General features: G+C 43.4%; 2 protein-coding genes across 3 annotated transcripts in view; both read left to right on the top strand.

Annotated features, from left to right (window-relative positions):
• Positions 1-1,730: 1,730 nt before the first annotated feature.
• LOC101159310 (echinoderm microtubule-associated protein-like 1) lies at positions 1,731-12,554 on the top strand. 2 transcript variants are annotated; one of them, XM_011491415.3, is made up of 7 exons: positions 1,731-2,394; positions 5,960-6,142; positions 6,475-6,595; positions 8,992-9,084; positions 9,228-9,295; positions 11,818-11,844; positions 12,055-12,554. In XM_011491415.3, exons 1-7 carry the CDS (start codon positions 2,247-2,249, stop codon positions 12,312-12,314), a joined length of 900 nt encoding a protein of 299 aa, XP_011489717.1. In that variant the 5' UTR covers positions 1,731-2,246; the 3' UTR covers positions 12,315-12,554. The 2 variants fall into 2 exon arrangements, with proteins under 2 accessions (XP_011489717.1, XP_004083378.1); XM_004083330.4 differs by having other exon boundaries at positions 1,736-2,394; positions 9,228-9,256.
• A 1,807-nt stretch (positions 12,555-14,361) lies between these two features.
• Positions 14,362-16,788, top strand: part of LOC101159062 (ena/VASP-like protein) — a 33,261-nt gene continuing 30,834 nt past the window's right edge. The window contains exon 1 of the mRNA XM_011491412.3: positions 14,362-14,711. Coding sequence (XP_011489714.1) covers positions 14,707-14,711 — 5 coding nt within the window. The 5' untranslated portion in view covers positions 14,362-14,706. The remainder of the gene's footprint in view (positions 14,712-16,788) is intronic.

Below are 16,788 nucleotides of genomic sequence, written 5' to 3'. Positions count from 1 at the left end.
AATCAGGTTAACTTATAGAAAAAAACGCATATATTTGTTTCTTCACATTGTAAAGGGGATTCAAAGACATCCTGGTTTTTGGAAGTTGTAATCTTTACGTTAAGCTGTGCTTGAGTGTGCGTGCGTGAGCGTGCATTTTAAATCGACAGAGCGTCCGACTGCTTCGTCAAAAGTTGCCGTCTCAGATCCTCGAATGCAGACGATTCCAAATTCAGCTTTTTCTAAAAGTGAATGAAAATATCAAGAGTGAATATATTCTCCTACTTTTCTGCTTCCCCTTAGAATATTTTATTATGTCCTCCTCCTCAGACGGCATATGCAATATATTTTTAGACGTAATATTTTTGGAGGCTGACTTTGTTTGAAGTTGATTCCATTTTTTTTTTGGTACGATAACGACGATGAAATCTCCTTTTGTTTTTTTAATTTTTAGATAAAAAATAATGAGGAATCTGAAACGGCATCATTCAATCACCGGAGCCTCCCTTCTCAAGTGTGTGTGTGTGTGAGAACTACGCTGGAAAAGTACATTTAAAATGAAGAAATCTATCCATTTATTTGAATTTCTGCTTAATTTATTTGGAAATCTCATCCAGGTGTGGAGAGTCTGACCCACGCTGACTCGCTGAGTTTTTTTCTATTGATTTGAGCAGAAAAGCTGAGACAGGACACCACGTCCTCTGGGATTATCTATATGATCCGACTCTAGGCTCTTGAAAAGAACGCGTTAAGTCTTTATATAATATTTGGGAATAAAAATCCCAGTTTAAGTTGGAAAAAGAAGGCTTCATCTCTTTGCATCTTTCCTCCCTCGGGGGCATTAATCTGTTTTTTCGGCACATGAAGAAGAAATAAAAAGACAAAAAAAAACTTTCTGTCAAAGCAGTCGAGGAGGATCGCCCAATGAGATGTTCGCGCTCGCAAGTCTTTGCCATCTTTGCTATAAAGAGCTTTTCTGGGTTTTTTATGTAAGTGAATTACTCACAGGCTTTGCATGGGCACACTAGCATCCTCCGTTACCGTGACAACGAGGTCGGACCAGCACTTTTTTTGGGCGGAGGAACGTGAGCGTTGTTTCTGTGTAACCTTGATAAAACACCAGTAGCTTTAGCTGACGTCGGTTTCGCTTGAGTGCGTCTTCATCCCTTTAGGCGAAAACAAAGCACCTGTGAAATGTGGCTTTTCTGACGCCCGCATCGTTGCTTACTGTTGGCCGGTTTTGATAAATATTGAAGAAAATCAAATAGTCTTGGATATTTTTTTTAAGTAAAAGAGAGAAAAATGTTGTCAGATTGTTGTCACTTTGTCATGCTTTTGTAATTTTATTTTAAGGAATTATATATTATCCTGAATGATTTCATGTATTGTTGAGAGAATATTTATAAATTTTAAATTCCTTTGAGAAAACGTTTGGACTCTTTTTTTATTTCATGAAACTTCCTGTCATTCCTAACTGTGTCCACTGGGGGGCAGCAGTGAGATTCTCCACTTTTCAGGGAAATTCTTGTTTGTTTGTTTTTTACTATCATTATCAGATCATCCTAATCCATATTTATTCCTGTCTTATGTTCACGTCTCCTCTTTTGAATTTGTCGGGGTTTTTTTTGTGAAACCAAAACAGCAGCAAGGATCCTGATCATGTGAGGTGGAGACGTTGACCGCAGGTTTAAATCTGGCTGAAACATTTTTCCCCCTAATCTTAAATAACAAATGGGGGGGAAAAGGCATTAAAGAATGGGAAAAGAAAGGAGACGGCATTTATTTAGCAGAAAACCTGGTGCCTGATAGCTTTGACAAGTCAGCAAACGGACGCATCTGCTGCAGAAAAAAGTGCCAAGTGGCCAGAAAGCGCCGGCGTTGTGTTGTTTCTCAACTGCGTTCATCCTCACATCCGGCTTATTCTCCTCTTGATGACCATGACTCATCAATTCTCTGCCTCCTAATCTCTGGGTGTCGTCATCCTCAGGGGCCACCGGCGCTGACCTCATGGCGGCCTGATGTTCTCGTGGTAACCCGCCGCGCGGGCGCGCGGGCGCCACATGTTCAGTCGGTTTTCTCTGGACACACGCAGAGAAAGAAAGGCTAAAAAATAAAAACCAGTGCGCAGCTCCAGAGTCCGCTGCTTCCATCAGCTTCAGATGGCTTAGCAGATCCATAATCTGTCTTCAGGGTGACATCACCGCCTCTCGTCAGCCTCTCATCGGAGGGGAGGAAGACGAGGCGAGGACTCTTCTTCTGTCAGAGCCATGGAGGAGGCCGAGGCACACATGGAGGAGCAGGTGGACCAGGGTCTGGGGATGGAGGAGGGGGCCCACGGCTTCCCGGAGAGACCCTCGCCCAAGGAGAGCTTCAACAGCGACTCCCTGCTGGCGCCGGACACCGACTTCATGACAGGTGAGGAATCTGACCCCCCCTGAGAGGAAGGAAGTCTGTTGTTACCTGTTGGTTTGACAGGAACTCAGCGGAACGGAGGAGGTTCTTAAAAAAAGGGCTTCTAGTGTTTTATAGAAATCCTATTAGAAATGCTTACATGTCAACTGAGCAAAGATAAACTGTCAAACTGTTTATTGTGAATCTGGGAGAACAAAATGTTGGAGTTTTGTGCTTTTTGGTCTGAAACGAGGGAAACGCTGCGATCCGCCGCATCTTCCATCTGATGAGGCTCAAACTCGCATTTATAAACTCAGATTTTTCTGGAAAAGTTGGATTAAAATAAATGGAAATGTTAAAAAGAAAACCTCTAAATACAAACCTGTCATGCAGAGATTGGAGTTTCTGTTTCTGTTTCAATTTGGATCAAATGAAAACAAAGATTGCTGAAAGTGTGCGCGTGGCTGGTGTGTGTGTGCACGAGCTTTTCTGTCAATCAGACAACACGGCGTGGAAGCAGAGATTAAAAGATCCCCCCAGATTAAAAACAAACATTTTATTTCGTTTTTTCTTTTTCCTGAAGCTGCGTTTTCTGTTCGTCTTCATGTCGTCACTTCGATGTTTGAGGACGTTTCTGCTCAAAAATGCCTCCAGGAGTCCGAGCTTTGGTTCCACTAATTCTCTTTCGCCGCGGCGGGATTATGTGCTATTCTAATCCCAATCCCATATGGAGTACATGGAGGTGGCATGCGGATGATGTCAGAGGAGGAACGCAGAAGATCAGAGTCTCGGCTCTCGATGGGAGATTAGTGCAGACCGAAAAACTGATGCAAGACTTTGATAATCCTGATTGATCCTGACCTACAATTTGGTCATTTATGATAAACAATATTATTATGGGACACAGTTGAGATCTAGATATGTAACTAATGAACTGTAATCTGAAAAAATGAAGTCATTTCCTAAACCTTAATCCAACATAAAGGTGTGAAAACGGAAAATCTCATCACTTCCTGCACTTTTCTGTTTTTCCATCCAGCTTGAATCCTCTCTTAAGGCCTGTTCACACCGGGACGAATTACGCCGGCGATTTTCGCCGACGTTTAACGCCTCGTGACTAAACAAAGGGCACCAACGAGAGTGTGCACACCGACGCGAAAAAACGCCACGCGTTAAAGCGTCAAAAAAAAAAACGCCTCGGGTTCGTTTTTTTTTCGACGCGTCGCGTCGAAATCTACTCGACCAATGAGAATGGCGCTTTTGCTCATGTGTCTGGAGCTTTTGAAGTTACAGTAAAACACAACTTGGGGGCGCTCAAACACAAAACTGCCTTGCTGAGCACACATACCAGCGAAGAAGATAGACGCCAAGTAGCGTCTACACTGCCGCGAAGCAATAATGACGGACATTCTAAAATATCCCCGAACCAAGCACCAGTTGGAGCTACTGGTGCTTGAAATATTCATGTTTTCTTTGTATGATTCTGACAAGCGCGTAAATACTTGCTCTCTTCTTCTGAGTGAAAAGCGACTTTAAGAAGCGTAAAGTTGCGCAGCGCCACCTTGTGTACAGGAGTATTTCTGTTTTAAATTAAGCGCCATCTAATGTCAGGGAATGAAATTGCATGTTCGCTCTGCTCATCGTCAGCGAAAATCGCCTGGGTGTGAACACAAAAAACGTGTTGAAAAACGCTGGCGAATAACGCCTGGCGAATATTCGTCCCGGTGAGTTAAAAAAAAAAAACTAAAATGAGCTCAAACACCATTTGAAAAGCAAACAGGTGGAGAAAAACTGATCCTGTTGAAAATATAACAACAGAATCAAGTATTAATTGTAAAAAGTAAGAAGTACTTTGTGCAAAATGAGGCAAAAATGGAATAATATGTTTTAAAGTCTGTTTTTGTTTTGCATTAATGTTTTAAATCAATAAAACAGGAAAAAATACATCTAAATCTGGTTAATCTTTTATTTTCCACAACTTTAATAAAAAGAATTAAAGACTATTTTCATCCTTTGATGTTAGCTAATAGGCTAAGATTATTAAATGTACATTCACTTTCCCTAAAATTATGTTTCACATGACGAAGCTAATAGAAAAATAACAACTGCGAGCAGCGTTGTGCTGCCCTCGCCACCCCCTTCAACCGGCCCTCACCGGCTAGTCAGAGCTGCGGGACAAATTCCCAAAAAAGCAACACATTTTTCCGAATGGCGCCTTTCTGTTGTTTTTATCTCCATAGCAACCATTTCATTTTTTGGTCATCTGGGGATGACGAACAGACCGGAGTAACTTTTAGAAGAATCTGCTATGGTAAATTTTTGGATGTCCTTAGCAACTGAGGTCTTCTGTTAATCAGCTGTTTTGAAAGTATTTATTGTAGTTTTAATTTTTCCACTTTATACACAAATGTGGTATGCTCTCAATGTTTGTCTTTATTTGCACAGGTATGAACGCATTAGCCATTTTAATCGCAGTAAATGACGACGAAAGACAGGAACTTTAGGACGCTTTCATGGATATTAATTGGTAAATCAATGGATTTCATTTTCCCTTTTGAATCCTCTGATGTTTTGGATATTAACAGCAAATCTGGTTGACATTGTTACTTATTTTTATAAATCAATCTTTGGAAAAATTTGGATTTAAAAATAGTAAACGTTTTGCTGAATTCTCTTTTTTTTCCCAGCTGCGTGAGAAACTACAATTTCTAAATGTTTGGGAATCTCATATAAACGGAGGATAGTAGAGAATAACTTTATTCTAGTTCTCATGATGTGACATGATGACGATTTTTAACTTCTCACCTAAATCCTAAAGAAAATTACAAACTGATTAGGAGAAGTTTAAAATAATCCAGAATAAATCAAATTCTGAGATGCTCCTGCAAATAATCAGTTACAAAAATACAAAAAAACCCATTTAAATTCAGATTTTAAATCATATTCTATTCTTGGAGCAGACAGATCACACAGATGTGAATCAAAGTGATGAAGATGTGTTTAAATAAAGTTATTTTTTTGTATTTACCACCGAGCTGCATTATTTTTGATTCTGCTGCTTCCTCCTGTTTAATTCAGATTATGTGAGGGGGCGGGGTCAAAGAGGCTCAATCTGTGGGATTAACAATCCACTCTGCACACCAGCAGAGACAATTCAGGCTAAAATGGTTGACTGCTGAGTTCAGAAGTGCCCCCACCCCCACATCTAAACAACCCCACCCCCAAGCAGAAGACTTTAAGCTCCGTCAAATCTCCCCCTCCCTCGCCATCCCAGACCGCGACAGACCATCGGAGGAAGAAGTTCATCGTTGTACGGATGCCGGGGATGGAGGGGGAGCCGGGGTATCTGAGTGGAGTCCGAGGGGGGGGGTGTTCCCGAGAGGAGAAGAAGAGGAGGAAGATGATGGAGGAGGCTCCAAGTTCTCAGCACAGAAACTCTGGGGTCTCCTCAGCATCCAGCGGTTTCCAGGGTAACGGCGCCTTGCATCCGCCAGATCTTTGTTTACGCTTCGGCGGCGTGGAATCGACAGCAGGGTCCGGCTGTGTTGGGAACGATCCCTCTGACCGAAACGCTTTCTCCCTCCCGCAGACGACCGCAGCTCCGCCGCCAGCGGCCTGGACGTGGTCGACCGCCTCACCTACCTGGAGCAGAGGATGCAGATGCAGGAAGATGAGATCCAGCTGCTGAAGATGGCTCTGGCCGACGTCCTGAAGAGGCTCAACATCTCTGAGGAGCATCAGGCTGCAGGCAGGAGAGCAGCGGGGCTCAGAGGTAGGGGCAGGACGCCGCCCGCCATCACCAAAACATCCGTTCAACTCCTCCATTTAGAGGAAGGAGTTCAAAATTAGCAAAATTAAAAAATAAATCTTTCTTTCTAGACCATTAATGAGACAAAGTCTCTAACTTTCATTTCAGCTTTCTTAAAACTCTTATTTTCGAGTTTAAAGTTGCACCAAATGATATTTATGCTCACTTTAGTTTAGTTGAACTAGTTAAACATAAAGGGAAATCCAGTTTTATGAGTCTTTTGCTGCCCTGATGTCCTTCACCAACACGTGTGTTTTCCTGTCGTCGTGGTAACCACATACTTCCTGTGTTCACAGCCAGACCCGTGTCTTTAGCTCTGCCCTCCAGACCCCCCATGGTGGCCTCCCCGCTGAAGAAGTGCCCCACGATGCCCTCCTGCTCCACCGCCAGGAGTTTCAGTCCAACGCCGCCACGAAGGTAAAAGTGAAACCGTCATGAATGTCCCCCTCCTGCCGCTGCTTCAGTCTCTGTGCCGTCCGGAGAAACGGTCCAGATTCTACATTATTTTATGTTAAAGTCCATGAGAGGTCCATCAGATGTTTGGGAGAAACCAAAGTTCATGCCTGCTGGGGCACGGCTACATTTTTCCAGGAGGTTCCAGGCTTTAGCCAGAGCCAATGAAAATCAGAAAAAAAATCAGACAGAAAGATGCATCACATCAAAGAAAGAAAGAAAATTCTGCAAATATAAAACCCTTAAAGAAAAGTAAAAGCTGACAACAACAGTAAAAAAACAACTTATTGAACAATTTAAGCCAAAAACCTTATAATATATGTAAACATTTAACAGAGAAAAGTATATTTACAAAAGTATATTAAAACATTCAAATAAATGGCTTTTTCATGACCTGTTGTTGTTAAAAGATGCTAAAATCCTCAGGACCTCCCTCCAGCCATGACCCAAACATTTGCCTCCTTTGCCCTTTTGGTGAATAAAAGCCTCCAAAGCAGGATTAAATACCCCCGGGGGTCCTGAGGTACTCCAGTTGTCAGGGGGGCTTTAAAAACACCCTTTTTAGATTAAAAAAAATCTTTTAAATACTTCAAAGTGAAGTAAATAACCAGACTTCTAACATAAAAAGAAACAAAAACAATTCACCATAAAGATGGAGATCAAGATTATTTTTAAAGGGCAGATTTGGGATTAAATTATACTCAAAAAGAGAGAAGTCAGAATCGCTAAAAGTTTCTTTTCTTTTTGATGGGGTCAAAGCAGGAGGCAAATCGAAGAAAAAAAATGAAAGTATGTATGAAAACAGTCAAATCATTCAACGTAAATATTGAAAGAAAGTACGTACATTTGAACTATTGACATAAAAAAAGGGAAGATTTGAAACTTAAAAAAAATATTTTGCCAAATGAATAATGTTTATTAGTAACAGCTGCTGTTTTTTTTCTCTCCGGCTGCAGCTTTACAGTTTGAATCCAGACTTTGTTTTTGAAGTCGATCACGTGGGGGTGTGGCTTGGAGCCCATTGGCTACCGGGACATGATTGGCATGGGGTGAAATATGTTATGGTGATGTCATTTCCGCTGCAATGTTAGCGTGGTCACCCTTCCTTTTGATTTAATTCAAGCTTGAAATTTACAACCCCCCCCCCTAATATTTCAATATATCCTTTAAGTTTAAAAAACATAATTTAGATTCACAAATTTATTTTTCAATTTTTTATATTTTCTATTAAGCGTGTTCATGGGGTGTTCATTGCATGTACATGGTATGTTCATTCCAGTGACGTGCGGTGAGGTTAATGGTTGGTGAGGCACTGACGTCATCAGTCAGATTTACAAACATATGAACCATACTGAGTAACTTATTTGATTGACAACAGTTAACATGTTTTGTTTAAAATATCATTTCAACATGTTTTTTTTTCATATACAAACTGCAGCATAGAAAAAAAACACAAACCTTATTATCGTCTTACCTTTACTTGCAAATAAAGTCCATACGCCGCTCCTTCTGAAGAAAATGACTTGCCACTTGCTATCACTTATTCTATTGTTTTTTAGTGTCATAATCTCAGGGCTCACCAGCGCCCCCTAACATGAGGCACGAGAATGTCTGGCCTCACCCAGCGGCTTTTTCGCCGGCGTTCAGCGCTCAGCACAAAAAACACGTCTCTCACATACAGTTATTTATAAAAACAAACACTGTACATCATATACATCTGCTAAATTATGTAAACTCAGCTCATATAGTACAAGTGATTGAACCGACATACAGAGAGACAGCAGTACCGTCTGACTGCATAGGTATTGCGCAATCCAAGGTGAGGCTCAGCAGGCTGGTGCCTCATCGAACGTCACTTAGTATCTGAACAGCAAATGCGGAAATTCAGCGATTTTGAAAAGAAAAAACACCCAAAAATGGTAAATTTAAATGGAAAATGACTGCAAAGCACAAATTACTGATTAAATATAATAATTGAATTTATTTTTTCTCTTTTTTTCCCATAATTACAGGTGAGGCACAGCCTCACCTGCCTCTCCTGACTGCACATCACTGGTTCATTCCATGTTCATTGCATGTTCATGGCGTGTTCATGGTGTGTTCATGGCATGTTCATTGCATGATCAGGGCGTGTTCATGGGGGTGAAGGGCTGGTTGATTTAAATTTCTGGTTCTAAATATCTTGTTCTGGTCTCAGCATAAAGCACAGCAGAGGGGTGTTCATAATTTGGGCTTTTATGCCAATTTTATCAGCTGACACCATATTATTCCAGAAAGTACAACAATTCAGAGCCCGCCGGTGCCAAACCATGAGTCTGCCTGGTTCTGGTTCTGATTCTGGTTCTGTTTTTCCTTGTTAGTGGTGTGAAGACTCCACCAGGAAGTGTGAAGGACGGTCAGTGTAAGACTAAAGCTCGGCCCGCCTCCGCAGCCTCCAAGAAAACTCCAGAAGTGTAAGAAACTTTGTGTCCTAAAGTTTTTTATTTGACGGACCGGTCCGGTTCCTCATGTTCTGCTGAGCTTCTGGGTCAAATTGTTGAACCGCTTAAGCTGTTCTGATGTCTGCTCTGTCTCTTTCTGTCTATGGACTCGGCAGAAGGTGGAAGGAGCCTGCAGAGAGCGTGGGTAAGAGCGCCCCCTTCTGTTCCCGACTGCAAACAGCAGGTGTGTGCATGTACTGACAGGTGTTCAGGCATGTGCATGCACTGACAGGTGTTCAGGCGTGTGCATGTACTGACAGGTGTTCAGGCATGTGCATGCACTGACAGGTGTTCAGGCGTGTGCATGTACTGACAGGTGTTCAGGCGTGTGCATGGAATGACAGGTGTTCAGGTGTACTGACAGGTGTATAGGCGTGTGCATGTACTGACAGGTGTTCAGGCGTGTGCATGTACTGACAGGTGTTCAGGCGTGTGCATGGAATGACAGGTGTTCAGGTGTACTGACAGGTGTATAGGCGTGTGCATGTACTGGCAGGTGTTCAGGCGTGTGCATGGACTGACAGGTGTTCAGGTGTACGGACAGGTGTTCAGGCGTGTGCATGTACTGACACGTTTTCGCATGTGCATGTACTGACCAGGTGTGTATGCAGGGCAGGTGTGCATGTACTGACAGGTGTATAGGCGTGTGCATGTACTGGCAGGTGTTCAGGCGTGTGCATGTACTGACAGGCGTTCAGGCGTGTGCATGTACTGACAGGTGTATAGGCGTGTGCATGTACTGACAGGTGTTCAGGAGTGTGCATGTACTGACAGGTGTATAGGCGTGTGCATGTACTGGCAGGTGTTCAGGCATGTGCATGTACTGACAGGTGTATAGGCGTGTGCATGTACTGACAGGCGTTCAGGCGTGTGCATGTACTGACAGGTGTTCAGGCATGTGCATGTACTGACAGGTGTTCAGGCATGTGCATGTACTGACAGGTGTATAGTCGTGTGCATGTACTGGCAGGTGTTCAGGCATGTGCATGTACTGACAGGTGTATAGGCGTGTGCATGTACTGACAGGTGTATAGGCGTGTGCATGTACTGACAGGTGTTCAGGCATGTGCATGCACTGACAGGTGTTCAGGCGTGTGCATGTACTGACAGGTGTTCAGGCGTGTGCATGGAATGACAGGTGTTTAGGTGTACTGACAGGTGTATAGGCGTGTGCATGTACTGGCAGGTGTTCAGGCGTGTGCATGGACTGACAGGTGTTCAGGTGTACGGACAGGTGTTCAGGCGTGTGCATGTACTGACACGTTTTCAGGCATGTGCATGTACTGACAGGTGTTCAGGCGTGTGCATGTACTGACAGGTGTATAGGCGTGTGCATGTACTGGCAGGTGTTCAGGCGTGTGCATGTACTGACAGGCGTTCAGGCGTGTGCATGTACTGACAGGTGTATAGGCGTGTGCATGTACTGACAGGTGTTCAGGAGTGTGCATGTACTGACAGGTGTATAGGCGTGTGCATGTACTGGCAGGTGTTCAGGCATGTGCATGTACTGACAGGTGTATAGGCGTGTGCATGTACTGGCAGGTGTTCAGGCATGTGCATGTACTGACAGGTGTATAGGCGTGTGCATGTACTGACAGGCGTTCAGGCGTGTGCATGTACTGACAGGTGTTCAGGCATGTGCATGTACTGACAGGTGTTCAGGCATGTGCATGTACTGACAGGTGTATAGGCGTGTGCATGTACTGGCAGGTGTTCAGGCATGTGCATGTACTGACAGGTGTATAGGCGTGTGCATGTACTGACAGGTGTATAGGCGTGTGCATGTACTGACAGGTGTTCAGGCGTGTGCATGTACTGGCAGGTGTTCAGGCATGTGCATGTACTGACAGGTGTTCAGGAGTGTGCATGTACTGACAGGTGTATAGGCGTGTGCATGGAATGACAGGTGTTCAGGTGTACGGACAGGTGTTCAGGCGTGTGCATGTACTGACACGTTTTCAGGCGTGTGCATGTACTGACACGTTTTCAGGCATGTGCATGTACTGATAGGTGTATAGGCGTGTGCATGTACTGACAGGCGTTCAGGCGTGTGCATGTACTGACAGGTGTTCAGGAGTGTGCATGTACTGACAGGTGTTCAGGCGTGTGCATGTACTGACAGGTGTATAGGCGTGTGCATGTACTGGCAGGTGTTCAGGCATGTGCATGTACTGACAGGTGTATAGGCGTGTGCATGTACTGACAGGCGTTCAGGCGTGTGCATGTACTGACAGGTGTTCAGGCGTGTGCATGTACTGGCAGGTGTTCAGGCGTGTGCATGAACTGACAGGTGTTCAGGCGTGTGCATGGACTGACAGGTGTTCAGGCGTGTGCATGTACGGACAGGTGTTCAGGCGTGTGCATGTACTGGCAGGTGTTCAGGCGTGTGCATGTACTGGCAGGTGTTCAGGCGTGTGCATGAACTGACAGGTGTTCAGGCGTGTGCATGGACTGACAGGTGTTCAGGCGTGTGCATGTACGGACAGGTGTTCAGGCGTGTGCATGTACTGGCAGGTGTTCAGGCGTGTGCATGTACTGACAGGTGTTCAGGCGTGTGCATGGACTGACAGGTGTTCAGGTGTACGGACAGGTGTTCAGGCGTTTGCATGTACTGACACGTTTTCAGGCATGTGCATGTACTGACAGGTGTTCAGGCGTGTGCATGTACGTGTACTGACAGGTGTTCTGTGTGATGTTTGGGTGCAGGAACGAGGCGCGTGACTCACTGCAAAGGTAGGCTTTGTCTCCCTGAACGTTTCTATCTGCTGTCATGTAGACGTCAGTCTTTATTTTTGGGTTTATTCTCCCATTTTTCACGTCTCACCGTGACCTGTGTGTTGCCCTTTCACCTCTCCACCCCCTCTGTTGTGTCACGGTTTCCGCCTCCTTCCCCTGCCCCACTCTGCCTCCACCCTCCTCTCCTCCCCTCACCGCTTCACTTAGTGACTATGCAGATCTATCTGAGCCCCCTCGCAAGAAAGACTGGGTTTTCTGAGGCCGCCGCTTCTGCCGCTGCAAAGGCCGACAGGGGGCCCACGCCCGGACACCCCCAGGCCAGGACGCCCCAGCCAGAAGAACGCAAGACCCCGACCCCGTGCTTCACCCTGAACCTCCAGAAAACCAGCCAGAGCTCAACGCAGGACTTAAGCAGCTACAAGAGCCCCACCAAGTCCCCCAGCCAGTACTTCCAGATCTGCTACTGAGACTTTAGACCCGATTGAAATGTTGTGATTGCTGTGAAATAGTTTGAAAAGAAGCTTTTGATGGATTTTTAACTTCTCAGTGTAGTCGTAGCTCCTTTAGTTTCTCTAAATTGGAATGATTTCAGGAAGAAAAACGCATCACTTTGGTTTGGATGTTTCAGATTTCTCTTCAGCAAACAATGTTGTTTTTAATTTGAATAAAACAGTAAAGCTCTAAATAAAAGGGAACTGTGTGTGTGAGTTGGTGTCTCTTTCCATTCAGATTCTGTTTTGGTTTGTCAGATGTTCTCCTGAAATGTATATTCTTGTTTCTTTGAGGATCTTTTGTAAGAAATGCAGCTGAGATGAAGAATTTATCGGAAGAAAAATGAGTCTATTTAACGCTTTGACGGGATTCGTTTTTAAATCTGACAGCCTCGCCTGCTGGACCATCTTTCATTTGAAAATTCACCTAAAACAAAAATTAACCCTGGGAAACCCAGGGGTCAAGTATTTATTTACGCAGTCATTTCTGTACTCTATTTCTTCTGTTATTTTGTTTTAATTGCTGCTAGCTGCTGAACAAACAAACAAACACAGAAAAGGTCAAACAGCTAAGTTGTTTTTGGGTTCTCCAGGGTTAACTGTTCTGAAAGAATTTATGGACCATTTATTGGTTAAAAAAACGTAAATCATTTAATAAATTGGACATTATAGGTCAACATGCGTGTTCCCAGTTTCTGAGCCGTTTGGCGCCCTCTGGTGTACATAGATATACATAGCATATGTTGAATTCAAGTTAAATTCCTCTGTAAATAATAAGGCACACTTTATATCTAAAATATGAACATTTGAAAACGAATCTTTTATTAAATTGGAAAAAAACATGTTTAAATGCTAAACAATAAATAAAAAAATGTTGCTGTAAGGGAATTTATAACAAGAAAGACTGACAGGATGCATTGACTTTTTAACTTTTTTCCATTTATTCTTTTTAATTTAAGTGGATTTTTTTTGTTTCAAGCAGGATTATATAAGCAACCATGCACGCCCAGCTGACATGACACTAAAACTCACTTCAGCTCTTAAACATTTATAGATTTTTGAAATACTAAATCAAATCAAATCAAATTTCAAATCAAAAAGTTGAAATAAACTTTAAGACCCCATTTAAGTGACGATGCCACCTCTAGTTCTCAAACTGAGCTCATTACTAACCATAACAAAGCACGAAGATATTTCCTTTAAATGTTGGCTTTTAGGGGATAGAATTTAGTTGTTTTATTCCACCTACTATTAACTGTCAATTATCAGAGTTTTCTCAATCCTGATCCTCAGGGAACACTGTCCTGGATGTTTTCCCTGAACCAGATCATCACCTGGTTCCGCAGAGGCCTGGTCACAATCATATAAAGCAGGTGTGCTTAAGCAGGGTAGGGTTATTGGAACTATTTGAACTGGGAAACCTTGGAAATATTGTCAATAACTGGGAGATAAAACTAAAAAACAGTCAGGATAAAATAGTAATAAAGGTGTTAAAAATTCACTAAAATGACAAATGTAAAAAATTGAAAAATATCTGGGAGATATATTCTAATAAATAAAAACAGAAAAAAACATCAAAGCAATTAGCAATACAACAGTGATAAAAATGTGAAACTGAAAGATTTGATCAGTAGAAACCTGAAAAAGTGTAGGCTTTTCATGGAAGCAGAAGATTTCTGGTCCTCAGAGACATACCTCACTATAAATTCATTCAGACATAACTGCTCGTAAACCAACATGAAGTTAATTGTAGAGAATAAAGGTTTCGTGTTGTTGGTTCTTCAGCTCATATTTTTGCAGAAATTTTGCAGATAAAGACCAAGCATGATGGATTTCTGTTTAGAATTTTGTTTCTACATTTCTATTAACTCTTGTTGGAAGTTTCTGCCTCTGCAGCTCCTGCAGACATCGAGATCTGAAGTAAAAAACCCGCTAAATTCTTAATTTTTGATTTTTTATGTTCCTGCAGTGTTGCCGCCAGAGGGCGCCATCGTGCAGCATTGATCCGTCCTCTCCGCACTGCCCCCTGGTGGTCGGAGGCAGGAAAAGATGGCACCTCCGCAACCGCTGTCGGCCGCTCCACCCGGCGTGTCCCTCTGAAAGCGGCGTGTCGCTCACTGAAATGACTCCGACCGACCCTACCGACACCTCCGAACGCAACCGAACCCGAAACATTATCAGAACCGAGCAGCAAGGCGTCTTCACGCCCTGTCATCCAGCGACAGCATCTGCACATCCTCCCGGCTCAGCTGCTGGATTTCCCCCCCGAAAGGCCCAGAAGTGACGCTTCTTTGCCGGGATCCGGATCTTTTCATTTCTCGGGATCAAAGTGAAGGAAGTTTGTCTGCGTTTCATTCATCCAGAGGAAATGAGGTGAGGTGCTCGTTTATGTTTGCAGCAAAGGCGCAGAGAGCAGAGGCTGTGATGCTCAGGGGGAGGAGAAACATCATCAACGAGAGTCATGTTTGGCCCAGAACGAATTTAAAAGAAAAACTGGGGAAAAGGTCCACGAACTTTTACATTTTGAAAGGTCAAAAGAGAAAGAGAAGCACTAGATTCACTCCAGATCATCCCAGACTAGAGCTCATCCAAGACTCAATCTGATCCCTGATTCCATCTAATGTGAGATTCCAGAACATCCCAGACTTCATTTGATCCCAGACCCCAGCTAATCCCAGACTCTAGCTCATTCTAGACTTCAGATCATGCCAGTCTAAAGCTCATCCAAGACTCAATCTGATCCCAGACTCCACCTCGCTGTCATGTCACATGGAAGCTGCCAACCATCCTTCCACAGACACGTAGTCCAGACAGGTTTGTGGACTGATGGATCGCCTGAAATTAAATCCTAAAAACATTTTTTCATCTTGTTATAATTTATGTGGGGGCGGGGCTTTGAGCCTTTTGGTTACCGGGAAAATATTGACATCATGCTAAAGATGTAAATTCCCATTTTAGGGTTTAGAAAAATGCACTTTATTGATGTTTTTGCTGTTATTCATCCATTCATATATAAAATCTAGCTTTTAAATATGTTCAATAATTGTATTATAGTCATAAATAAATATGATAATAAAGTCATATAGTTTTCTATTTCATATTTGTTTACTTTTGGCAGAAGGACAGGAAGTCCCTTTCAAAATAAAACACATCCTGTGTCAAACTAGTTTCCAGTTTGCTGTAGTAGATTTTCATCCTTTTTCCTCTTTTCCTCTTGAAAATAAACAAACCATTGGTGTTTTTTTTTAGATCTATACATATAAATGCAGTTATGCACTTTAAGCCCTTGACGCCTGAATTTATTTCCAGATATGACAACATATCATTTATGTTTTTGCTTTCAAGTAGATGTTGAACTGAGGTACTTCTGGAACTGGATACTGTTGTGGAGCAAAAAAGATCAATGTGTGCATTATTTTACTCACTTATCTGACATAAATATTTTTACTTGAATTAGGTTTGGTCCTTTCAAAACTCTTGGCTGGTTGCAGTTCTTGCGTCGGTCTTTTTCGGGGGGTGAACCGCCGTGAGAAAGGCGGTTGTGAGAAGGGGCAGGGTACGGCGGGTGCAGATGCGACTCCGGATGCACGCTGGGCCCTTCTACCTGCCTGGCACCTAGCAGCTGAAGGCTGTGTCACATTGCCACTACGTGCAGTTTGTGCATGTTACACGGATGGAAACTGGTCAGACAGGGAAAAAGTAAGAGAAGTTGTGGTTCTTGACATGAAAGTCATGAAGGAACCACTTTAAAACTACTGAAGACGTACAAGTAAACCACGCAAAGAACACGTAAACGTGCGCTTCATTCAATTTTTTTCAGTTTGACCTTCAGAGCACTTAGCGGAAATCACATCAGCACCATGGTCAGCTCCCGCCGCAGGCCGTTGAAATGCTGTGTTCTCACAAAAAAGTTGGATTCCTCTGATTAACACCAGTTCTAAGTCAGCTGCCAGGTTGCCAGGCGCCAGCTGACAGCCCCTCACGAGTGACCTGACCCCCCTTGGGGACCATTTAATTCAGACGGTTCAGACAGGCACCAAATTGCCCCGGACCTCAGATCCCGTTTGTAACATTGACTTTACATTAAAACCGTCTGCCTCTGCCGTGAATCGCGTTCAGTGTGAACTCATCTTAACCGTAACGCGTAATCCTAAACCTAAAACCATTCCTCTGGGTCCGTGCAGCCAAGAAAAAAGTTCAGCACTGGCCACACATGGTTGGAAAATGACGTGCGAATCGTCACGTTCTCTGTGGCATTTCATTTCATTTGCTGTTCGAGGTAATTCAACAATCTGCATGTGTTAGCATCACAGCAGTTCTGAGCCACAGCCAGCGCTGCTTGTTGCTGCAATGTAGCCTAAATTCTAATTCTAAGGCATTTTTCATGTTCTTATCAAAAAAGATTTCTGTGTGGTTTTATTCAACAGCAGCGTCAGGTTCCCGCATTCGT

Source organism: Oryzias latipes, chromosome 24 (assembly GCF_002234675.1).
Source record: "Oryzias latipes chromosome 24, ASM223467v1".
NCBI classification, from domain to species: Eukaryota; Metazoa; Chordata; class Actinopteri; order Beloniformes; family Adrianichthyidae; genus Oryzias; species Oryzias latipes.
Note: the sequence above shows the minus strand (reverse complement) of the source record. Positions and strands in the feature narration are given on the sequence as shown.